We start from the raw sequence: 24,798 nt of genomic DNA on the forward strand, positions 1-24,798 counted from the left end.
GGTGGGACAGCTGGAGGAGAGGGTGGGGACTGTGTTCAGAAGAGGGGTCCCCTCCCATCCACGATCCCAGGTGGGGGTGGAGCCCGGCTGACTTCTGCCTCCTCTGTGCCCTGCGCAGGTCCTGGCTCATGGTTTGTCCTCAGCGGAAGTCTACTGACTAGTGAATAAATAAATACACCAAGTAAAGCACTAAAACTAAAGACGCAAGTCAGGGCCTGCACCCAGGTCTTGCTTTCCATCCGATGGGTCCAGCCCTGCATTCTGGACCCTGTTCATCTCGCCAACCTTACTTCTCCCAACTTCCTAGCAGAAACCTTGGCTCGGGTCGCCTGCCTTTCCACACCATTCCCCTTCACATCTCTGGAGCTTTGCTCTCGCCAGTCCTGGGTTCTAAGGCCTCCTGCCTCCCTCACAGCTTCTCAAGGCTTACCTGTTCTTCAAGGCCTGCCACCTCCTCCCCGACGCTTTCCCTGACACCTGGAAAAAAAGGCTCCCTCCTTTGAATGACTTAATATCCAGGCCCTGTGATATAGTGTTTGGCGCTGCTATTTATCTCTTTTTAAGGCTGGTATCTATTCTCTTAACTAAGTTATAAGCCATTTGAGGGTATCAAGCTCATCATAAGGGCAGCATAAAAGGTTAACAGGAAATAGTTTAGAGCCAGAAGCACCTGGATTAGAAATGCTAATTACTGGCTGTGTGTCCTTGGACAAGTCACCTAACCTCCCTGGGCTTCTGGTTCCCCAATCATAAAAATGGAAAATACACCTGCTTCCAGGTGTAACAATGGCCACATCTTCCAAGGTAACTTGGAAGAAGACCAAGATGAATTTTCAATAGGTTCTCAGTGAACATCACCCCCGGCCCCTTGGAAGGATGGATGCTAATTCTGGACACGAGCAGCTGTTCTCCATCAAACCTCTGCAGAGGAACGTGGCAGGATGGACTAAAACTCCTGTTTTCCACAGCTCTCTGAGCCTGTGATCCAGGGTCAACAACAGTCCCGCGACGCCTCAATCCTTAGCAACTGCTGAATTATTATAAAATGCAAAATCCCCCAAAAGAAAATCCAGCTCGGGGCCCGTGGCCTCATTAATAGTCTTCCAAGCATGATGCTCACTAAAGCTGGAGAGATTGCTGTCTCAGACCTTCCTGACAATCGGGCAGCTTCTTGGAGAGACTGTCCCCAACCAGGACATTCTCCTCATGGTTCCAGACCTGTAACCGCCCCCCCCCCCCCCCGCCCCCAGCCCTGACCTTTCTAGTAGCCAAAGGCGGAGATGTCTGAGGCTCTGATGGCTAATTAAGCCCGAACCTGAGCACTCAGCTCTGAAACAGAGAGAGTGCGACTCGCAGGGTAAGTCAGGCTGAAGCAGAAGGTCTTGTTACCTGTGAAGCTGGCATCTTCGTGGCCCCTCACGGAAGTGAGAAACAGGCCGTCAGCACTTCCCGTTTTCCTGCTTTGATTGCTAGGAAGCTACTAGCTAAATTCATAGCTCTATCACAGCAGCGGAGCAACAAGAGGAGAAAGTATTCCAATAACCGTAACGGTGAGAACAATAGCGGTTACTGCGTGCTTGGTACTTGCCGACCATCCTGCTCGGCGCTTTTCATAGATCATTCCACGTAATCCTCTTAATCATCCTCTGAAGAGAGTTATCACTAGACCCATTTCACAGGGAAGGAGACTGAGGCATAGGGACTAAGCACACGTGCCTGTTTGCTCAGCTAGTGAGTGGCACAGCTGGAATTCAGATCCGGGCCTGGCTGCACGGGCCGCGCCCCTTCTGCTCCCGGCCCTGCTCCTTGCCCTGGAGCCTCCCAGTCGGCTTATGTGTCCCACTCACTCACACCTGTGTTTTATCCTGGTCCTGATGGTTTATATTCATCCATAAGTTGTGGGTTCTGTGGCTGTATTTGCCCTGAAAAGTCCTATAAAGCCTTTGAGGAAAAAGACGGAGCTTTGGATATTTAAATAAATACATATATAAAAGGAAGTCTGAGTAAATGAGTGAACAAAAGATGAAAGAAATAAAGAATAATGAAGAACATATGAACGTGCTAGTGACTTGAAAGGTCAGAGTTCGCATGGGACATCTCGTGCTGGGGTGGCAGGGATGGGGACCCCCAAACGCAGGCCCTGTCTTTAAAACACAAAGCGTCTGTTGTGCACTGACCCACAGAGAGGAACGCTTATTTTTATCTCTGTTCTGCACAACGGGCCTGGCAATTATCTAAAAGATAACAGTTTCGACAATATTGGCGAAGCAGGCTTGATGCTCACATTCTAGATACAAGGGGAAAAAAACCCCAGCAGTTTCCATTACCGAATGCTGTGAACTGAGATGGTTAATTAATATGTAAATTAACGAGACTTGGGGTGTTTTCTTCCCATTTGATACCCCGCAACCCCTACGGGAATGCTGCTTCTCTGCACGCAGTCTGGATTCTTTAGTTATTAACCATCGAGACTCAAGCACAGGACATGCTTATACCCAATTCTGAATGAATTTGGAAGGAAACAGAATGGTCACTAGAGAGGAGATCCGTGCATGAGGCTGGGATGCTCACCAGGGCTCGTCGTGGCCAGGAAAAGAAATACTTCTGGAGACCACTCGCTCCTGCCCCTGTGTGTGCCTCAGAAACTTTGGCAGATAATCGTTTTTCCCCAGGAACTTGGGCAGTGAGCACAGACATCTGCTCCATCTGCTGGGAGTGATGATTTTTGGTTGACCTAAATGAATCGGCATTTAGTTTCCAACACGATCTCTCATGAGTTTGCTTAATGGGGCTCTGATCAGCTCTGGGCACAAAATGGAGAAAATAATGTTTCTAAAAAGCCTAGGACCAGACCTAGGGACATGCTGGCCACCTGGATACTGCAGCCCTCAGGGCTCTGTCAGGGTGCCGGTGACCTCCCTGGCCAACATCAAGGATGTCTGCACCCCCAAGGGGAAGCAAATGTCTTTCAAAGGGAGTCGGCATAATCCCTGGCCAAGCCTTTCGGAAAAGCCCGAGATGAAAGCAGCAAATAAATCCTAAATTCTGCTTCTCATTCCTTCCCTGGGAGCCGACAGTTGTCTAAAGACATTACTGTTTATAGTGAGCTCAGATGCAGTGAGCGCCACAGCCTGGAATAAATCCGTCTGGATGAAGTCGTGGAGAGGGGAAGAGAGGAACCCTAACTGGCCAGGGGTGCACCATGCGCCCCGCGCTGTGCTGGCACCGCCGCCATATTGCAAGGCCGGCTGTGCAGTCAGACGGGCCCGAGTTGACCCCTGACCTGCCATCTGTATAGCACTGCACCCCTTCTCTGTGCCAGGTGCCATGCCAGGTGCTGGTGGCACAGGGGAGAAGGAAACGGACACAGCTCCTGCCCTCCACCTCGTCACTGGTAAAGCAGGAATATCGATATCTACAACTTAGTGTTCTTTGTACGTGAAGGGCGAGAAAATATGCAAATCACTTAGTTTAGCGCCCAGGAAGTGTTCAATAAATGGCAGTCATTAAGTCCCAGCACACTCCCGAGCAGCAGCAGCAGCCCATTTTACGAACTATCGTGAAGCTCAGAGGTGAAGAGACTTGCCTCGCGGCACCCAGACAGTAACCTGGCAGAGCCTGGACTTGAACTCAGGTTCCTAGACTCGAGGTCCAGGGCTCCTTCTTTTAGTTCATTCTCAACTGGTTGCTACGGTCCCGCGCACCTTCGAGACACGGGAGGAAAGTGATGAAATGCAGGCAGCGTACAGATGGAGAAAGGGCGGGGGAGCCAGGATTGACTTAATTGATGGGCTCCAGTGCCCAGAGTGCAGCCGGCCTGAGGGCTTTTATTTGCTGAATGAATACACCGACAGGCACCAGGCACGCCGGCTCATCTCGCGATGTCTCGCCCACTGCGCGGAAAGGGCCACCGGGCAGAGACGATATGTAATGCCTCTGATTAATTCCCTTCAGATCTTTGTGGGATGAAGAGGAGAGTAGATGCATAAACGAACGGAAGCGGAGCTGAGTTCTTGGTTTGCGTGGCCGTTCCCTGGCTCAGCCAGCTACCATGAGTCCGTTTGAACGGAGCGCACTTTCCCACTACTTAATTTTTGAGAACTTTTAAAAGCAAATGCGTAGATAAGCGAACAGTCCACTGTGATCTAGGGCCCAGAGTCCCTCCATGAGTACTGGGATGGTGGCTCTTCTTGGCATCAGGCACTGCCATCCCTGCCCTCGCCACCTGCTGGGGCCTGAAATACTCTTGGTCAGAGGGTCAGTCACTCCCAAAGCAAATCCGCCCTGTCAGCTGACAGATGGACCATTGTGAGAAGTGGATGGTTCATCTCTGGAATTCTGGCTGTGTTCGTTTCCGGCCCAAAGTCACAAACATATGACAGGTGTACGTTTGGTCTTGGTTTTGAGTGGGCAGGATCATTGCATGGAGTATGCGTGTACAGGCTGATCATGCCTGCCAGGCAGTCCACAAATGGAGTGGCTTAAGTGCCCTGGTCGTAGGAAGCTTGGGCAATAGGCCAACCAGCTGGCCCAGGTCTTAGGGGATTCAACTTTGCTGAGGCAGCTCAAGCCTTTCACCACCCGAAGGCTTCGGGCACTGTTCCCTGTAGGCAGCAATCACAGCAAACTTCATGGCTGCTTTCATGTCTCCATTAATGAATCAACTACGAACTAACGTATTGGGTGTCTCCTATGTGCCAAGGGCTGGGCCAGAGATGAACCCAAAAGACAGTGCCTGCTCTGAAGCCTCCCCTGGTAGGGGAGAGAGACCTGGAAGTAGGTACACATAACATAGTGCGGTGAGGGCTGAAATGAGAGCTGGGTCAAGGGTGAGGGAAGGGGCAGGAGGTCGCTGGACGAGGCAGAGCGACCCAGACTTAGGGCTCAGGCACCGGGGCACAGATCCCGGCTCTGCCATATTCCTGCTCTGGCTTCGGGCAGATCCCTTCGGCTCAGACTCTCAGTCCTCTGTAAATGGGGTAAATACTACCAGCCTCATGAGGATACTGCAAGGCTCAGAGTTAGTGAAACGGTTGCTACTGGGCATAGACACAAACATTCCATCCCGTCGCGATTAACACCAAAACCGAACCCAAACCCGCGCTTTACCCTCTGAGGTAAAGGAAAAATAACAGGGCCACCCCGCCTGGTTCTAGTTCCCAAAATGAATGAGCACGTCCCATAAACTGCTGACTCCCTAACGAGAACAACTCACTCTGTCCCCAGTGTTTGGAAGGCCGGGGTCTGAAGACACTGTGTGCGCTGTGTGGCTTCATGAGAAATAACCACCTTAGGAGAAAATGGCTGTTTTCCCATCGAGAACAGACTGATGAAAACCCAGTAACCTTGGTGATCATGAGTGTGTGCTTTCCCTTTAAGAACGTGTGTGTGTGTGTGCGTGTGTGTGTGCGTACGCGCGTAATTTTGCAAGCCAGGCCTTCTGAAGCCTAACCAGTTTTCACCTTTTTGCAAGAAGCAACCTTTCTTTTCAAAATACTCCCAAGTCTGAGTCTTCCTTCCACGTGGAATGTGGAGGAAGAAATTTTTGAGCCACATTCTGAAGGCCGTGTCTGAGCTGGCTCCAGGCCAGGGGTTGGGGACGGGAGAGCATTCTAGACAGTGAAAACAGGGATAAGGGCGTGGCGTGCCTGGACCTAAGCAGGCAGGGTTGCCCTGAACCCCGCGTCTTCCTTGTTGGGCAGAGAGGAGCTGAAGGCAGGGCAGTTGGTGGACAACTCAGAACTTGAAACCAGAAACCCTAACGGACCCACCTGGGCACATGGCTTTGCCTTACACTGAGCCTCAGGTGTGAAATGGAGATAATTATCCTGGCTTGAGGTTGCTCTATGGATTAGAGACCAAGTTATGAATGAGAGCCTGTGTCAGCCATGGTGGATTCCAACTCCAGCTTCATCATGGCTAGTCCTACAACCACGAGCTAGTTACTGCACCTCTGTAAGTCTCAGTTTCCTCATCTGTGAAATGGGATTAGTTAAAACATCGTAGGATTATTGCGAGGATTAAATAAAATGAGGTACGTATTTAGCTGTGCCTGGCACATAGGAAGTGTCCAATAGTTGTTAGCTGGTGAGATGATGAAGATAATGATTAGGATGAATCAATCGCACAAGTAGGTGGTAGGGGGTCTCAGGAAACTCTAGTTGAATCTATTTCTGTCTGAAGAGAAGATTCTTCAGCCACACCAAGCATTCAAATACTTATCCAGAAGCCAAGGAATTTCTCCCAGGAGTCAGTCCTTCCCGCCCAGCTTGGGCGAACCTGAACATCTGGCAAGGCTGTTCTGAGAGGTGACAGCTGGGGACAGCTTTGCAGATGCAAAGCGGCAGATCTGCAGGATGATGCGTCCAGCTTCCCCACCTCCCCGCTGCACCTCTGTAAACCCAGACCCCCCTGCCTGGAGCTGTGGGAGGAGCAGAATGGGCCTGGCAGCCTTGCTGAGTATGTGACCACGTCCTGGGGGAGGGGGGCTGGCTTCTTGTAACTCCTTCTATTTCCTAAGCCAAGTTCTTATGGGCTTAAAGTGGTGGAGACAGTGGTCGCCACCTGAGGGCAGGATGCTCAGGTCAAGGATGTTGGCCCCAACCAGGCTGCCGCTCTAGAACTGGGTATGGAAGAACAGCAAGAGCCCCCTTTACTCAGCACTGAGCATCTCCTCCGGGTGCTTTTCAGATGACTGACGCATCATTGCCGACCCCCACAGCCTTTCTGCAGGACCCTAACTCATGCCTCAGGGAGGGCAGATTACTTAACGGACTGGACCGGAAGCTCCACGAGGATTAGGGGCTGTACTGACTCATTCACTGTCATCTCCCCAAAGCCCGGCATGGGGCCAGCGCACAGCAGGTGCTTAATGAATATGAGCCAATGGAGAGAATTCAGTTCTGAAGAGTTCTCTGGAAGGTCTGATCTGAGATACTGCTTCGAAGTGACATTATCCATCCAGGAGAGGCCCAAAGTAGTAATATAAGTGGGAGCTCTGGAGTCAGAGAAAGGTCTCAAAATCTTAGTTCTGGGGCTAGCTACTCCACCTTTTCTAAATCTCGCTCTACTCTGAAAGATGGTGGCATGGTGATGTGTCACATGGGGTTGTTGTGGGGGTTGAAGGGAACGTATGTAAATCCCTGGGCGGACACCAGGCAGGGAGCCGGGTCTTAGTGGATGTTGCTACTGTTGTTAGTCCTATAATTACAGTTACTCCCATTTGTGGGCAGTGCTGCACTTTCAAGGCATTTTCATTGTTTACCCCCAGATTCGCTGGGTCCTGTGCACAGTCTGGAGCAAAATGCTGTCAGCGGAGCTCGGCGTTTTGGCCAGGACCTGCCTGGGGCCTGCTCCCTGCCAGGCTGGACCCAGCTCTCTGCTGGTCTCAGCTCTGGCCCTTTGATGGGTGAGATGCCGAGTATCTTTCTTCCCTGCCCCATTCTGGCTGTCCATCAAGGGGTAGGTCTATCCTCCAAGCTGTGAGGCAAGGTAGGGGAAGATAGATAAAGAAACTGGGGCTCAGTGAGAAAGGTGAGGCCTCGGCTGAGAATTAATTACAGAGGCCAGAATCCAACTAAGATCTTCTGGCTGCTAATTGACTGTGAAGTTCTAGTATGTGTTCAGGGAACGAAGCCTACTACTCAGTGTTATTTTTATGGAACCATGAGGCTCCCATAGTAGATGTGAGAATGAGCGTGGCACTCGCTGGTGCTGTTCACTACACAGTTATGGCTCTCTGCCTTCTGCGCACATCTGGGAATACATTTACTAGTCCCGCCTGGAAGTTAGAAATGTTTTAACAGCCCTCTTGGATGTTGCTTTGGCCAGTGAAACATGGGTGAAGGTGACATGCGTTATCTCCAGGTGAAAGTGTTTTACGAGGCAGTATATAAATTACCATGATCTCTGTCTCCTTCTGAAGAGCCGCATGTTGAGAGGGAACCTCCGTTGGCCTGGGTCTCTCAGTGACCAAAACCACCAGAGCCCCACCCCACACCTGCCTACAGTGGATAGGTAGCATGAATGAGAAATGAACCTTTGTTGTGCTATACTTCTAAGATTTGGGGGATGTTTCTCACTGCAGCATAACTTAGCCTATCCTGACTAATACAATGTGACTACTTATAACTTTAAACTTCAAGTTCAATTCACTCATAGAGTATGCACTCTGTTGGCTTTATCCCAGGTACAGGAGGCATAGAGGTTGGGCAGACATGATCCCTGCCCTAGAGGGGCTTATAGTTTAGTCACCTATTTGAAAGGAACCTGACCACACTGAGCTTGACGGAAGAGCAGGCCTGGCTGTGAGGGGTACCTTGTGAATGGTGGCATCTGCCCACAGCAGTAACGCCTGCTGTTTGCAGCATCGCTCAGAAAGAAAGATGAAGCTGTGAAGATGGTTAATTCTATAGGCAGCTGTACTTGGGGAAAAGGGACAGAAGGATGAGCTATGGCTAGGAGGGAGTGGGGAGGGGGCGGCTAACTGAAGGATTATGTGTTCTAGGTGACTCTGTGGGATCTGTTGCTACATTTCATTACTAGGTCTCGAGGGAATCCAGAAAACAATTAGTGGATTCAAATGCACTAGAGTAATTCCTCTTTTACATCCCCTGACTCAGATAGTGACAGCTTTCCTGCGGTTAGGAGAGGGTCTCCTGTGTGTGCAGATTAATCGCTATTAAACAGGCAGGTCTGCCTGAAACCAGACAGCAGAGCTGTAATGAATTAGATGTGAAACAGCAGCTCCGGGCCAAGGGTGAATAATTCATTCATGATCCCAGTCAGCTGGAGACTCGAAGATGCCCCAGCGGTAGGTAGCACAAGGCCAGGACTTGGGAGGGGGCTGTCCAGGAAGTGGGGAGAAGGTGGGTGCGAAGACAGGAAGGAGCAGCAACGGCAGGCCCCAGCCCCTGTGGGAGGCCAACGTGGGCCAATTTTTCCTCAACTCTGTCCATGGCCCATGTCGCCCCGGTGTGTGGGGCGCTCCGGCACTATGTGCCAGCTCCCTCTTCCAAAGCTTAACACGGCATAATATAAATGCTCAGTAAGAACTGCTGGGCTCTGATTACATGCCGGCGTTTATACGCACGATGGCAGTGAATCCATACAACTCCTGGCCGATACTGCTGTTATTTACTGCGCTTCGCACAAGTCACTTGGAGTTCAGGGAGGTTAGGTGACTTGCCTGGTGGTGGGTTTGGGATTCAAACTGTCCCAGAGAGGAAGCGGGGCCACATCTCCACTGAGGTGTGCACAGCTGCTGCTCACATTTGGAACAGGCCATGTGCAAATAAGGGACAGACCTCTTCTCAGAGTGTTCTTGACCAAGGTCAAGGCGAAGGGTTCCCAGGGTCCTCTCCTGCCTCCTGTCCGGACACAGCATGAGATGGGGATGTTATTAAATGCGAGAGATGATCGGGCTGATGGAGAGCAGAGACTCAAGGTCAGAGTCTTCCAGCCACAAGTTCTTCCTTTGGAAGGTGACTGGGAGGGAGAAAACCAGCTGCACTTTTGACCAATTCTAGTCAGATTCTGACCAAATTCTTGTTACTTGGGTAGCTTCCCGTCCTACCTTCTTCTTTTAAAATGTGGAGGTTTTCTAAGTAAAATGTGGACGACCTATGGTGCCGATGTGAAAAGGACTCCCTTCTTCCCTCAAACATTTACAAACGTCTGTGCCATGTGTGGGGATCATGCAAAGCCGAGTGCGACACGGTTCTTCCCTGCAGGGAGTTTCAGGTGAGTGGGGGAGGCTGACGGGAAGGTCACTGCTCATGACTCTCTGTGGGGCTCCTTCCTTCGCTTAGTTCTCTCGTCAGCTGTCCGCTGAACACCTTGCATGTGCCAGGCACAGTGATAAGCTCGGTGACCAGATACGGTGACAAGAAAGAGAAGCAGGGCTTCGCCTCGGAAATGCCCAGGGGAGCGTTTTCCAGGATAGGGTGCCTGACCCTTATCTTCCATGTAGGGTCCTGGCATTTTTGTTTTGGGAAAGGAAGTGCCCAGGTAGTTCTGATGTGTGCTCTGTCGTAATGACCACTCGGGGACAGGAAGGGCGGGGAAGTAAACGGGCACTAATAACAGCAAGAACAGCGCTGAGAAAGATGCGTAGGAAAGAGTGACGTGGAGAGATGGGTCTAGCGTTGGGGTCCAGATCACATGATCTCTATCCAGACTATCACATGATCTCTGCCACCTGCTAGCCCTGTGATTTGGGCAAGTTACCTAAGCTCTGTTATTTCAGTTTATGCCTCTGTAAAATGGGCAGAGTTGTTGAAAGGATTACAAAGTAATAAATGTGAAGAGCTCGGAACTGTGCCTGGCACATGGAAATGCAGAGCGTGTTCTGTAAGTGTGTGCTGCTGCCTGAGCTTGGTTGGCTGGAGCCCGGTGTGAGGTGGAAGGCGGTGAGAGAATATGCCGGAAGGCAGGTCATGAGTGGGGCCCCGCGACTCATGCCACGTCTGTGCCTGATCTAGAGCATAGCGGGGGTGTCAGAGGTCCTCGGGGTCAGCTGAGTTGCTGCCACGTGTGCGTGTGTGTGCGTGTATGAGTGTGTGTGTGCATGTGTGTGAGTGTGTACATGGGTGTGCTACAGGCTGTCTGGCCCTGACCTCCCTCCAGCTCCTCTGTCCACAGGGCCTGCCTGACTACTCGTTCACTCCACGAGTCAGGGACCACAGCGTCAAACCCGTCCGTCAGGCCCCTTAGCCAGGCGTTAGAGACCTTGTGCCAGGCTCCCACAGTTACGCTTGGTCCCCTTTCACAGGCATAGAAACGCTATACTTAACATTCCCAGACACCTCAGAAAAGCCTGCATTGGCCCTGCTGGGCGGACTCTTTGGAACACCCTTCTCTCTAGCTCCGATTGGATGACCCCTACCCAGTGTCCAAGGTCTAGGACCTTTGCAAAGTAGAGTATAATGATTAGGACTGAGGGCTCTGGAGCCAGACGCCCTGGGGTCAAGTCCGGCCTCTGGCATTTAGGATTTGCATAGCGTGCCCCTGAGGCCTTAGTTTTCTCCTCTGTGAACCCTGGAGACTACCCCCTCGGGTTGCTGTGAGATTGACTGAGATCCTACATGGATGTGCTTCGAACACGATGGAACACGATGAGTGCCCCTGGCTCGTGAGTACATCAGCACGTGTTCGAGTCCTTCACCCGAAGTCGGGTTCCTCCATTTTCCTGAACACTCGAAATGTGCTGGGTGCTGGGGTGGAGATGGGGCACGGGTCGATCCCGCCTACACGGGGCTCGCGGTCTAACAGAGGGGCCCAGAAGTGAACACGAAATGATGACGAGCTCCTCTGTCTACACCACACTCTTCACAGTTCCCTGGGCGTAGTCGGTCCTCGAGTTAGCATTTAGAGGAAGAAACATTTGCTGTACTCAAATTGGGGTGGGTACTTTTACATCCCTTTTAATCATCCAGCGAGCTTTCAAGGTAAATGTTCCAAATTCAGATGAGGAAGCTGAGACTCAGAGACGTTAAGTGACTTGCCCAAGCTCACACAGCTAGTCAGTGACAAAGTTCGAATGCAAATCCAGGACTGCCTAATACTGAAGCCCCATTCTTTTGGGTGGGCCAGGAAGATCCAGGGGAGGACGCAGTGGCCAGGAAAGAGGCAAGAAGGCAGCTGTTTTGGGACCCCCCTCCCCAAGTCTGAGGTACTGGGATATCTCAGTGTCTCGCTAACTGGCCCTGTCACTTAGAGGCCACCTGCTTCCTTCCTGCCAGTTACCAGCTTCACATTCCAGAGGCAGCTGATAGGCGAACTCACAGCCAAGTGGGACATGGTAATTGATTCAATTTGATCAGTAGGGGCATTGAAGACTTAGCTTGTATTAACAATGGGAAGTTAACAAGCAACTTATGTTAATTGCAGCCAAAGACATGCCTTTCCTCTCTAAACTGAGGATCACTTCTATTAAGACCACATCGCCCTAGGTAATAAGGAGCCTGGCAGGTGGCCTCCTGAATGGGTTGGGGGAAAGATGACTACGAAAGAAGCAAATCAATGGCAGCACAGAGGATGACAAGGTTTCAAGAGCGTCTCCCGGAGGGAGAAGCTTTCCAGAGCAAGGGGAGACTGCAGCCACGCCCTGGGCCTGCGGGGAGCCCCTCCACCTGAAGGCTGTTAGAGGCTGTGCTGACCAGGACCCGGCACTGGGTCGGCTAACTGACCGCCATGCTCTCTGGCCTTTGCCACTGCCCAGAAGTGATATTAACCTCCTGTTGCCAATGGAGAGATGGATGTTCAGGGAGACTGTGTCCTTGCCCAAGCCAGGCTACCCAGCCGAGCAGAGGCAAGACTCAGACCCAGGTCGCAGCTGACTGCAAAGCCCGTACAGTGCTTTCCCTGCAGCAGGACCGTCTGGATTACTGCCTGGCCGCTATTCACTCCCTTCCCTCTGTGCTGTGGGCGGAGCACACTGCCCCGACCCCCTAACCCAAGGCTTGGCCATCACTTGCTTTGGCCAGCAGCATGTGTGGAAGCGTCAAACTTGCTGAAAATTCTTTGCCACCCCTCCCACTCAGAAGAGGAATCTATTCCCCCCTTTGTCTCCTTGATCGGGCCTGTGACTTGTTTTGACCAACAGAACGTGGCAAAAGCGATGTGTTCTGGAACCTTGGCCTTAAGAGGCCTTGCAGTTTTCACTCTTGCCCTCTTGAAACTGCCCTGAGAAGGCCAGGTAAGGAGGTCAGGCAAGCCTGCCAGAGGGTGAGAGGTCCCCCGGGGAAGGACCGAGGCGCATCAGGTGACAGCCAGCGAGGGAGGTTAGCTTGGACCTTCCAAGCATTACGGCTCTGACCGGCGAGCCAGGAGAGGAGCTGCCTAGCCAACTCACAGAATTGTTAGACATGGTTAGTTATTGCGGTTTTAAGCCACTGTTTGGCGAGGTCATTTGCAGCAATAAATAACTGATACAGGATGTTAGTAATTACGACATGAGCAGAGGCCTGAAACATGCACAGGTCCTTTGGCTTGGCCCTGGGACTCTAGCGAGGGCCACAGGCGAGCCTGCCGTGGGTGGCTGCTGCCCCTTCGCCTGCACCGGGACCAACACACGTGGAGCGGACCTGAGCCAGGCCACAGCCCGGAGCCAAGGTCACCCGGTGTACAGCCAGACGCAGAGCCTATTCTAGAGAAACCAAACTAGAGCCAACCTGCAGATTCCACGCATGAAAACGTTTGGTGTCGCCACCCTCTGAGTCTGGGGGTGGTTTGTTACGCGGCGTCACTGCAGCAAATGCTGACAGATACACCCGTCCTGCCTCTCTGTAACCCACACGTTTTTAAGGCGAAGCCTGTGTTTTGTCTGAGAAACGGCCTCCTTATTTCTCCCAAGACAGATTCTGCCAGAACGGGTGTCATTTGCCCAATTCGCAGAAACACAGAGGTGGCATTATTGACGCGGTAGGAGTTGATGGTGTTGCTGCGGCTCAACCAAGTCATTTACTGGGAGGGGTGAAGCGCTGAGGACAGGGGGACCTTGTGGGTGCCCGGGGGGTTCCTCCCCGTGAGCCATAAGGTCCCAGCTGGATCGTCTGTGCCACACAGAGCAGGAAAGGCAGGACAGGGGTGCCTTTCTGACTTGCTCTGTCGCTGCTGATGCCAGGGAAGGGTAGGAATGTGTACAGAAATGGAACCTCATCTTTGCCATAACCCTGGATTCACCCTGGCTCCCCAGTGGTTTTTGCCTGACCTCTGGCCCCAGCCTGGGGAACACGGCTCAGAGCCGGCTCCTCCGGCCCTTCTCCCTGGTGGTCCCAGGTTAACCCAAAGCTGCTGGGAATAGGAGTGAGGCGCCTCCTCGTTGCTTCCTGATGTGGGCAAAACCAGGTGAAAAGGAGGCTGCGGAAAGCTACGGGGGCTCGGCCCTCCCCTGGTAAGTGCCCCGAATGGCGCACACCCCTCGCCTTTGCAACCAGGAAAATATCTCTGGTCCTCCATCCAAGGTGACATTGGGGAGACATTTTGGAAAAAGATAAAGAACAGGAACCAACCATGCCACTGAGCTCCCGGGTCTCCCCGAAACCCGCTGGTGATGCCAACACTGAAAATAACACCCGTCAGCCCTGGGCTCACCTGTTCCCTCGGGTCGAGCCCACAGCAGAATTTCCCACCCCTCCTCGCTTGCCAGCAAGTGGTCAGCAATCAGATCACACACCCTGGTGGACCGAGGAGAGTGGCCAGGGACCATTTCAGGGGGAGTCTCAGGTTGGCAAAAACCCTGAAGGGCAGAAGCTGCAAAATGACAACTTTGAGCTGTATTTGGTCAATGACGGGTTTTACAATTTGCAAAACTACTGTACGTGGGCACCTCCCTTGCTCCTTAAAGCGACCACATGGCGTGGGAATTATTAACTGTTTTTTCTAAGTGGGGAAACAGGCTCAGAGGGCCATTCCAGGAATCCCGAGGGAGGATGCTGAGTGTTACTGCAGTGCCTCTCCCGTCCACCCTCTGCTCTCAGGGCAAGGAGCCCCGTCTCAGCCCCTTCTCAGGGTCCTGCTGCTGCTGCTCTTTGCTAGGAGAGAGGTTAGTCTGCGTGCCACCAACAGCGGCCACTCCCGAGTGCCCCAAGCTCTGCGCGTCAGTCCCCAGCCTCCTCCTATGGGCAGCCTCTGATGACAGATCTGTCCCAACCTGGCATTCTGTCCCGGAGCCCTCACCCACCGGAGGCCCGGAGCGGTGGCACTCAGGCTTTCTGCTGCCTCGGCACAGAAAGTATGTCATTGGAAGGCATGACACATTCCCACAGGGGTCTGTAGTGGGTTGAACAGCAGCTGCCCCCCCATAAAGATACGTCTACCTGGAGCCTATAAATGAGACCTCATTCGGAGAGTCGCGGCCACCGGCAGCGGAACGTGGAGGGCTGCCGGCAACCACAGGACGCCGGAGGCGGGGGGGGGTCTCCCCCAGGGCCTTCGGAAGGAGCGCACCTCAATTTCAGACTTCTCCCGCTCCCCTCCCTCCCATTCAAAAACGCGCATCAGACGAAGGCCAATATCACGTGACCTCACATCCACTCTAATTTACACACAGAAAAGATAAACAATTTTCCAAATGACTTCACGATTTTTTATGTTTTCAAACTATGTAAAGCTTTTAACTATTATTTCTATGAGTTGGGAACACAATCACAAGACTTGCGACCCCTGGTCCAGAACCTCTGGCCTGGGGGCTAAGCTTGGGAAGGGTTTTCACCGGTGACAATAAGCCAGCCTTACCTTTCTCCTGAGCCATCTCTTGCAGACAGAAGTAGATGACTCTGGCTCCCAGGCTGAAGCCAATCAAAGTGACGGGTCGCCGGCCCTGGGGAAGAAAGGACACAGATGTCTGGGAGGGGACATGGCAAGTTCCAGCAAAACATCAGCCCTGATGAGGACGGCCCTTGCCCACTCCTCAGTGCCTCGATGAATGACGCATGCGCTACTCCCGGCCCCCAGCTCTGACGTCTTAATCAGCGGAGTCGGGCCCTCACCTGCGCAGGAGCGCACCTGCCAGGGCAGCTGGCTTCCTCCAACGCCGGCAGGCAGCCTCTGGCCCAGTTAATTTCCCTTTCATCTCAAATCATTTTCCAACCACCATCTCGTCTTCCCCAGGACACAGGACTCATCTGCCTTGTGAAGTGGGGCCTTTTTAGAGCCAGAAAGAAGAGGCGGAAGGTACCCCCAGGTGCGACGGATAAAAAGGCAAAGAGTGACATGGTAGGGGCAGCTGTTCTGTGCCTAGATAGGAAAGTGGGACATGGAACATTGGCCTTAAATTAGGAGAGCAGGTAGTGAGTTGGATGTAAGGAGAAACTTCCTGATCAAAGAACTTGTAGAAAAGGCAACTCATAAGAACAAGAAAGGTATCTGGGTACGAGCTCTGCGTGGAAGAGGGAAGAAGCAGACGAGCCCCGAAGGTCTGTTCTGCTCTCGCCAGTCTATTTCTTTTCCCCGTTTTCATGCCGGTACATGGATCTGCCCTCCCCCGCCCCCACCTCCCTTTACGACCACAGAAAACTCTCGATAAACAGTGCTGCGATGCTGCGGGAACTCGTGGCAAAGGCTGCTCCTCATGTGCCCACACCCCTATGCCCCGTCCTTGGCAACAGAACTCCTGAGTTTTCCTGGCGCACAGCTACCTGGCCAAAGACTGAGTTTCTCTAACTCGCCTGTAGCATGGCCACGGGGCTGAGTCCTGGTCAGGGGATGTGCGGGGTGGGTGGGGGGGATGTGCGGGGAGGCAATAGGTGAGACTCCTAGGGACGCCCGTCATTCCACTGTCCTGCCTTCGACTGCCAGACCACATTACATGGCCTTTGGGGCACCGACGAGCTGCTCAGATGGGCACTCTGTGTTTCTAGGAAGGAATACCTGGCCTCGTCCATACCTGCAGATGCCTCTCCTATTCAGTCCTCACCTAATTACCTGCAAGAGATGCACAGTCTATAATTCTTACTGGTCCATACTAGGATATCTTCATGACTGGAACTGGAGGAGCAGTGAAGACCACCCACTCCCCTAAAGCTACTCCACGTGGGCTTGTCTCCAGGGCTGATGTCTATGCACAAGTCCCCCACCCTCTATTCCCCTATGGCCCCCATCCACAGCTATTCCCAGGTACCTGCTGGCGGGAGAGCAGGATGTGCGCCAGGTGCTTGCCAACCTCTGCTGATCGGTGGAGACACACACCCCAGGGGTTGTCGATGACATTGGCGACAGAGAGGAGTGAGGCCGGCCAGGTCAGGGCAGCTATGATACCTGGGGAGGTGGGATGTCAGTGATGAAGGCGGTGATGGTCGCTGTAGGAAGTGACTGCTGCCTAACGGAAGCCCGAGTCAGTGCACGCACTCTCTAACTTGGGATCTGTAAGTTTTCCAAGTGTTGGCAAATTGCTAAATAGCAAAGAAGAAAACTAAAGCTTATGCATTTCTGATACGCAGATTAGATCCCTTCTGCTCAAGCATCTGTTATGCGTGAGATTCCAAAAATGGCCCCAATTTGTCCCTTCGCACTGTACCCTCTTCCTCTGCCTCAAAGCTCTATGGTCCCCCTGGTAACCTTGCCCTCTAGACTCAGCCATGTGACTTCCTCTGGCCAACAAGATGTTCCTAGAAGTGAGACTTGAAACGGACTTCCGCATCGGGGCTAGCCTCTCATGTACCCCACCACCGGTGTGGGCTAGCCTGTGGACCCCAGGAGGGGGATGAGAGACAGAGGGAGCAGAGCCGAGCTGCCCCGAACGAGGCTAGCCTAGATCCGCGGACACTCGTTTGACCAACAGATGCATAAGCAGACCCAGCAAAGATCAACCAAACGAAGCCTTATGGCTCCTGAGCTATTACGACAAATGATTATTATTTTAAGTCTCTGAGTTTTGGGGTGGCTTCTTACGCAGCAATATCTAATTGATATCTTACATAATAATGTTGCTGGCTGTTCACCTGCCTCCTCCCCACAAAGACCGTGCACGTCTCAAAGACAGGAATGTAGCCTTAACCTCTCTGTGTTCCCGGGGCCCGGCACAGTGCCTGGTCCACCTGGGGCCTCAGGTATGCAGAGGGATGGTACCAGCGTGGCTGGGAACGGTGCACGTGCCGCTGGCCATGGGGACGGGGATGCTTACCAGACAACACGGTGTACTTCAGGGCCTCCTGGGCCACCATGTTGGCAAGACCACTGAGGATGGTCTCCAGGGCGTTGCCGAGCTCCATCAGGTACTTGGCTTCCCAGACCAGGCAGTACTGCTCACGGCTGCGGGCCAGAGCAGCCCACGGGGCGCCGAAGGTGCCTAGGGAGGACAATCTAGGTGGCGTCTCTCCTGTCTGTGACAGAGGATGCCACGCCCCTACTTTCCCAAATAGGCAGCCACAAGGGACCACTTACCCTCAGCTGGGGGACAAGAGGCCCACCCCCTGCCAATGAGTGGCAGCTATTAGTGGAGCAGACAGAGCCCCCACATCAGAGGGCGATGTGCATCAGGTTGCTATCGCATGGGAAAAATGCCTGAGGACCAGGTGCTCAGTCGACGGTTAGAGACTCGCTGTGTGTGGAGACAAGGCCCAGTGGTCACACACTAACAGGACTCTGGTACCAGGCAATGCCTCTGAATGGAGCCTGAACGTTTTCCCACTTGCTTTCTTCTGTGTCGTTTAGAAGAGCTTGACTTGCACCCTCGGATCCCAGAGATTGGAGAACTAGGAGGCTTTGAGCATGTGCGTCTGGTTGCGATGCTCCAGAATCCCTGGCCCAGCCTGTTCTCCCTCTGAGCGAAGGACCGTTTGCTGAGCCTTGCACTGGGCACTTGCAAACATGAGCCAGGCATTGAGCTGGCCATGCTGTCAGTCCTCAATGCCACCTTGGTGGAATCCCCTAAAACACGCATGTTTGAGTTAGAATGGGGGCAAAGGAAACTAGTGTTTGTGGAATGCCAGTGAGAAAGCAGGTGCCTGCCACACGTTACCTTGTTTAATTTAATTTTTGCAAGTACCTTGAAAGGCATGAATAATTAGTCCCGCTTCACAAAGGAAGTAGCGGGGGCACGGAGAGGTTAAGGGACTTGCCTGTACTGAGCTCTCACTTACATGCTTAAATCCTTTGCAATATTCCACCTGCTCTGAGGGTGCATTCGAACTCCCAGCCTCACATGCTCCTGCGCGATCCGGTCCTGCTCACACTCTTGTCCTCTAGCTCCCTGCTCCAGCTGTTCTGTGCCCTTTTTGGTTCTTCTGCATCCCTGGACCTGTGCACATGCTGCCCCTTTACTTGGTATGTACATTTCTTGCTCCTTCTTTACTCGGCCAATCCCTAGCCAGTCCTTAGCCTAAATGCTGCTTCCTCTAGGAAATGTTCCCTCATTCTCCAGAAATACTGTGCTTCCCCTACTGCGCCATCTATAAATGTCCCTAAATGTCCCTTATGCAATTACCCGTGTAACCGTCTGTCTTCTGCCTCAGACCATATGTTCTATGGGAGCAGAGGCCACGACTGTGCTTCTCACTACTAAATTCCTAAGGCCTGGCTCAGTGTCTGGCGAATGGTGGATACGGTACTCTATCGATATTGCTGAATGGATGGATGGACGGGTGGATGGGTGGGTGAATGAACAGCTGGATGGATGGATGATGGATGGATGGATAGATGTGTAGATAGATAGGATGGGTGGGTGGATGGATGGATAGTTAGATGGATGGATGGATGATGGATGGATGGATAGATGTGTAGATAGATAGGATGGGTGGGTGGATGGATGGATAGTTAGATGGATGGATGGATGATGGATAGATGGACAGATGTGTAAACAGATGGGTGGATGGGTAGGTGGATGAGTGGATAGATAGGTGAGTGAGTGGATAATGAATGGATGGATGTGTAGATAGATGGGTAGATAACCGGATGATTAGAGAACTGAATGTATAGTTGAGATATGGATGAATGAGTACATGGATGTGGGATAAAGTCTCTTCACCTCTCTGAGCCTCAGTTTCCTCCTCTGTTAAATGGCGCTCCCCTACCCATCCTCTAAAGACGTACAGGGGTAAGAGCCTAGCCGAGGGTCCGGCCCAGAGCAGCAGGTGCGGCTCAGCCAATGCCCACCCGCCTCCAGCCCTGGCCCTCACGGTATTTGCCGGACGCCAGCCACCCTGTGATGGCGATGGTGATGTGCAGCTGCCTGCCTTCCGTCAGAGGCAGAAACGTGAACTCTTCGATGGCCCCAACGCGCTTCTTCATCTTGTACCCTAAAGACCCAGATACAAACATGAGAATGGAGGGAAGTGGGGACCTAGGGGAACGTCAGTCAGAGCGACTCTCTGTGCTCACACACTCACACAGTGAGCCCTGACCGCGTGCCCTGTCCCTGGACAAATGTCTCATGTTTTAGCTCGTTAAGGTCGGGACCATTATCATCTCCGATTACAGATGAGGGTAAGAGGCTTCCGGAGGCTGGCCAGCCCCCGAGTGGCAAAGCTGGGGCTGGAACTCAGAGCCCAGACTCACAACCACTGCTCCGTCCCGACTCCATAGGGTCTATGTCGTTTTTCCTGCCCACAAACTCCAGGGGTACAACACACTCCTCTCAGTAAAAGCGGATCGAAGTGACCGAGATTCTCAATGCGGGAAGTGACGCGCGCCCTTGAGATGTGGAACAGGAGTCTCTGTGTGGGATTGGGGGGGCGGGGGGGCTGTCGACACATAGGATTTGGAGACGCTCCCCCAGGTGATGCTGGTACACGAAGGGTCGCCGTGTGCTGTCTTACACGAGGAAGCCCTCGTGTCTCTGAGGCAGCTTGTCTGGAAACTTCCTAAATGGTGACGAGTGTGTCCAATTAGACCGTTCTCAGGAAGTCTACACAAGGTGCAGCTTCTCACGCTCAGCCTTTATCCCAACCCATGCCAAGCTACTGCCCAGTTCTCTGTGAAGCCTGCTGTGGGTTCTGGCAGGGATGGGACCCAGCATGAGGAAAACCAAAGCCTCCTCCTCCATCTTCAGGAGCCATCACTGCCTTTTAGGAGTTGGGCCACCCTGGCTGAAAATCCCTCATAACCCATCACTGCTTTTGAGCCTTACCTGTCAGGCCAGCCCCAGCGGCGCCGAACAGGGAGGTCATGATAGCGATGCCAGCCACCGAGCCCAGGGCTGCTGCCCCGGCACTGCCAATGATTGTCGCAGCTCCAGCAGCCACAAGAGGGGCAGCGAGACCCCCGGTCACTCCTGTAAGGGAAAAACAGCCCGTGGTGGGTAAAGGCGGGAGTGGGAACGTGGCCTGCTGGGTTCTTCCCCTATCGGCTTCCCACCACCTCCCATGGAGGCTGCTAACAATACTGCTGACAAAGCACCCACTGTGTGCCTGGGGCCACCTCCCACTGATCCTCTGCACTCTCCACTCTTGCTCCCAGCCTGGTGTCATCCCTCACTCCGCACTGCACTGGCCCGTGCGCCATCAAAATCTCAGCCGGAGCTGGCCTTACCGATTACTGTGCCACCTCCGACAGTCGCCAGGCCTATCAAAAGATAACGCTTCCATTTCCTCCGGTTTTCTTTCTTCTTCCGGGACGCCTCTGCCGATCTGGGGGAGAAGAGGACGGTCTTTAGGGCCGGCTGTGCCTGGGACCCTTGAGACCTTCCTGCCTCCCCAGCCCCCAAACTGGAATCAATGCTGGGTACTCTGTCACACAGAGCAAGGTATCAAAGTCACGTTGGGCCCATCGAGGGTTTTAAAAAGCTGAAAACATTCTAAAACCCAGCTGGGGAATCCCAGTGTGTGGGATGCGCTACTTACCCAACAGATCCATCCTAACAGGGTTGCAATTTGAATGATGAAAAGACAAAAGAAAATAATAATAATAATAACAATAGCGAAAGAAGCACAAAAATATCTTCTAGTAGGTGGACCCAGAACAGGTACCGAATAGAATCACAGACCCCATCACCTTCCTCTTCCCTTCCCTTCCCCCCGACTCTGCCTTCCGAGCTCACCTCCCTCAGGGATATTTGGAAACCAATTTCCTTAGGAATAATCATTTCGAAGATGAGTGAAAGAAAACGTCTGTACCGGAGACTTTGGCCTTGGGGCACTGGCTACATTCATTCGAACCCGAAATTTAAAGGCTCTAAAATGTGGCAGAGGAGAAGCATTTGGAGTCGGGAGAATCCTGAGAACGGCCACTGTGAGTGTTCAGCCGTGTCACGAATGCCCGGCGGTCAGTTGGACACCCAGGCCTCTGGGCTTGGGGACAACAAGGAGCAGGACAGGAGACTGAGGGCTAGTGGGGGCGGCCGTGACGAGCACGAACTCTGAACTGAGGCTGGAGTTCGGACACCTCGCTCAGTGTTTCGAGTGATAGCAGGTGACGGTGATGATAAAAGAGAAACGGTTAATTTTTACCGGGGCGTTCCTGCACGCCGGCTCTCACGCTTTGCACTTCGCGTGGCTTATCTTACCCCAGAAGCGGTTTCATTACTGCACTCACATTGCAGGGGAAATTACGGGCTCACAGTACCCGCCTCCCGAAGGCTCGTGGGGATGGACCCGTGATGAGGAAGTCTGTCAAGCACGTAGCACAGTGGCACACTGTGAGTGGTGATCAAAACAGTGGCTCTTGATCTGCCCGAGCCTCAGTTTCCCCTTTTGTAAAATGGGGATGCTAACATCTAACTTCTTAAGGGAGTTGGTCTGTAAACGTGAGGTTCCCTCCTTCTTCACCCGTCTGATCGACACACTATTACTGAGAGCGGCCTGGGCGCAGGGGTCCTGGGTGCCGTGTCTCGGTGAGCGGGACAGGGAGGTACTAACCAGGACTTGTTTCCTTTCCAGCTCTTGCCTCATGCGCCACATACGAGGGTGAGAAACAGCTCCTCCTCCGGCCACCAAAAAGAAATGGGCTCTGAGCGGGGCATTCGGGGACCCGCTCTGCCTCAGGTGCCCCGCCAGCTCATTTCAACCACCTTTTGTCCCAAGCGGCTCCCGGGTGTGCCGCCCAGCGCTGCTCGGTTGCTTCGCTGCAGAGAAGCGGGAACCGTGCACGCCACAGGCGCTGGCTTTGCCTGACTGAAATTCACGCCATCAGGTGTGTGGGATGAGGCCGCACCACACACAGCCAGCAGAGCGGAAGGCGGACGGCGAGTAGGAGCATGGGCTCTGAGGCCAGGATTCAAGCCCGTAAACACAACCTGTGTTGCTAGTGCATCACCATCCACCAAATACTCAGTTAGCCCTTCCTGCTCTGGTCCTCCCTACCGAAAGGTTATCCATCCCTGCCCTGTTGAACTGAATGGCCATATAACTTGCCTTAGCCAGTGATAAGGTAGGTGATAAGGTAGGTGATAAGGATGTGTGTCACTTCCAGCAAAATCTTCAAGTCAGTGCAGGAGGCTGATAAGTCTCCCTTTGCACTGCCCTGAGGCTGGCAATGTTCCAGACAGAGGTTACTCTCTATCCGCCTGGGAGCCAAAACCAAGACAGCCTGGACTAAAAAGCCACAGCCAATCCGTAGTGGACATGCAGCATGAACAAGAAATGCGCCTGCGTTGCTGTAAGTCACTGAGATTTAGAGGTCATTTGTCACTGAAGCAAAACCTAGCCTATCCTGATGGATAGAGTCACACACTAACCTTGCGACTATGCACAAATTACCGATCCCACCTGAGTTTCCTCATCCAACAAACGGGGATAACGATAGTATTTCATTCCCAGGGTTTTTTTTTTTTTTTTTTTTTTTGAGAGCTAAATGAAATAATCCACACACAGCACTGGCATATCGTAAGCTTTCTGATATGTTTGTTGCTCTTATCACCGCTTTTATTATTACGACAATTTCTTCCTAAGTGCAGGAGACATACCTTGGTCTTGAAATGCTAGCACTACTCAGTGCAAACTGGAAGGCTGCAAGCTGGTTGCTTTTGGCAGCGTTCAAGGCCTGAGGGAACATTCAGATTGCTGAGGGATGTACAATAGGGACACGCAATGGGACAAATAGCTGGCTCTGTGAACCAGGCAGAATTTCATTCAACAAACGCTGCCTGGGAAACAGTCTGAACGTCTGGGGCAGAGGTACTCGAGGCCAGCCCTGCCATGATCTCGCTGGCTCACCCAATTTTGCTGAGCCTCAATTTTCTCACTTAGGGACTGGAAAGAGAAGGATGATAACGGCACCAGCATAGTGACTAAAGTCACGCAGGAAGGTATAATCACCATTGTCTGCCTCCCTCTCTTTCTCGCTCCTGGACCCTCCCTTTGCCTTGAAGACAGTGTCACCTCTCTAGGAAACACTCAGACCTGCAATGACTTGGCACCTGCCTCTTTCAGAGCCTCATTGCTCATCGCTTAACTTACACCCTACCCCCTAGAAACGCTGAACTCCTGCACGCACGCCGCCTATGCCTCCGTACCTGGCCCTCTGTTGCGAAGGACCTTCTCGCCTTCGTCTGGCTAAACATTACTCATCATTCATGAGTCACTTCCTCTAGGAAGCCTGCCCGAGCCCCAAGGATAACTAAATGTCCTGACTCTGGGCCCCTCTAACCCTCCACACTGGTTTAGCCTGGAGTCTAGACCACTGATTTTCAAAAGGTAGGCTTTGGATCAACTGCATCGGAATCCTCAGGGGGTAGCTGCTAAAAGCACAGCTTTTTTGGGCCGGAAGCTCTGGGCAGCTCTGGGCGTGAGGCTGAGGAAACTATCTGTAACAAGCTTTCCAGGCATCTCCTGTATGTCAGGTTTGAGAAACAAGGGGCCAAACCTTCAGGTCATAGGTTGAGTCTTTCCTGCCCTCCACCTTTAAGGGGCTGGCCCTGGGCTTGGGGTCTGGAGGATGCTCAGAAAACATTTTTTGAACAGAACCAAATCATTCCCATAAGGACCGGATGTGGACATCTTGCTGAAGCGATCTATTCGCCCACTCACTGTCCACATCTATGAAAACCAGAGGGGTATGAAGTAGACATTCTGGCTATGTTATTTAGTCAGAGGATAGACCAATCAGCCTCAAGAATGATATTATGGGACAGTAGAAGAAATCTGGAATTATAAAATTCTGATGATTATTACAAATTTATTTTTATGAGCATAGTCAAAATTTTGAGTTGGTGCCCTTGACATTTGTCAGCACCATCTGCTTCTAGATTGTTCCTACAGAGACATCGGCACATCTACTAGATAGCCATCACTTTAGCCGAGTTTATGGAGGGGAAAACTTACAGCCTAAAGGCAATAAAATAACTAAAAAGTAAATATAGTTCTTGAAGTTGTTTTATTTAAAGGTATGAATACTACTATATCAAATCAATTTTACAGAGATTAG

General features: G+C 52.4%; 1 protein-coding gene across 6 annotated transcripts in view; it reads right to left on the bottom strand.

Annotated features, from left to right (window-relative positions):
- The window catches only part of TMCO4 (transmembrane and coiled-coil domains 4), an 80,912-nt gene that overhangs the window by 24,733 nt on the left and 31,381 nt on the right, over positions 1–24,798 (bottom strand). For all 6 annotated transcript variants that reach the window (XM_036229416.1, XM_016128303.2, XM_016128306.2 and 3 more), the window contains exons 8-13: positions 20,968–21,065; positions 20,567–20,710; positions 19,617–19,736; positions 17,624–17,788; positions 16,622–16,758; positions 15,238–15,322 (exon numbers count right to left, since the gene is read on the bottom strand). In XM_036229416.1, coding sequence (XP_036085309.1) covers positions 15,238–15,322; positions 16,622–16,758; positions 17,624–17,788; positions 19,617–19,736; positions 20,567–20,710; positions 20,968–21,065 — 749 coding nt within the window. The remainder of the gene's footprint in view (positions 1–15,237; positions 15,323–16,621; positions 16,759–17,623; positions 17,789–19,616; positions 19,737–20,566; positions 20,711–20,967; positions 21,066–24,798) is intronic.

This window comes from Rousettus aegyptiacus, unplaced genomic scaffold (assembly GCF_014176215.1).
Source record: "Rousettus aegyptiacus isolate mRouAeg1 unplaced genomic scaffold, mRouAeg1.p scaffold_m13_p_1, whole genome shotgun sequence".
NCBI lineage: Eukaryota > Metazoa > Chordata > Mammalia > Chiroptera > Pteropodidae > Rousettus > Rousettus aegyptiacus.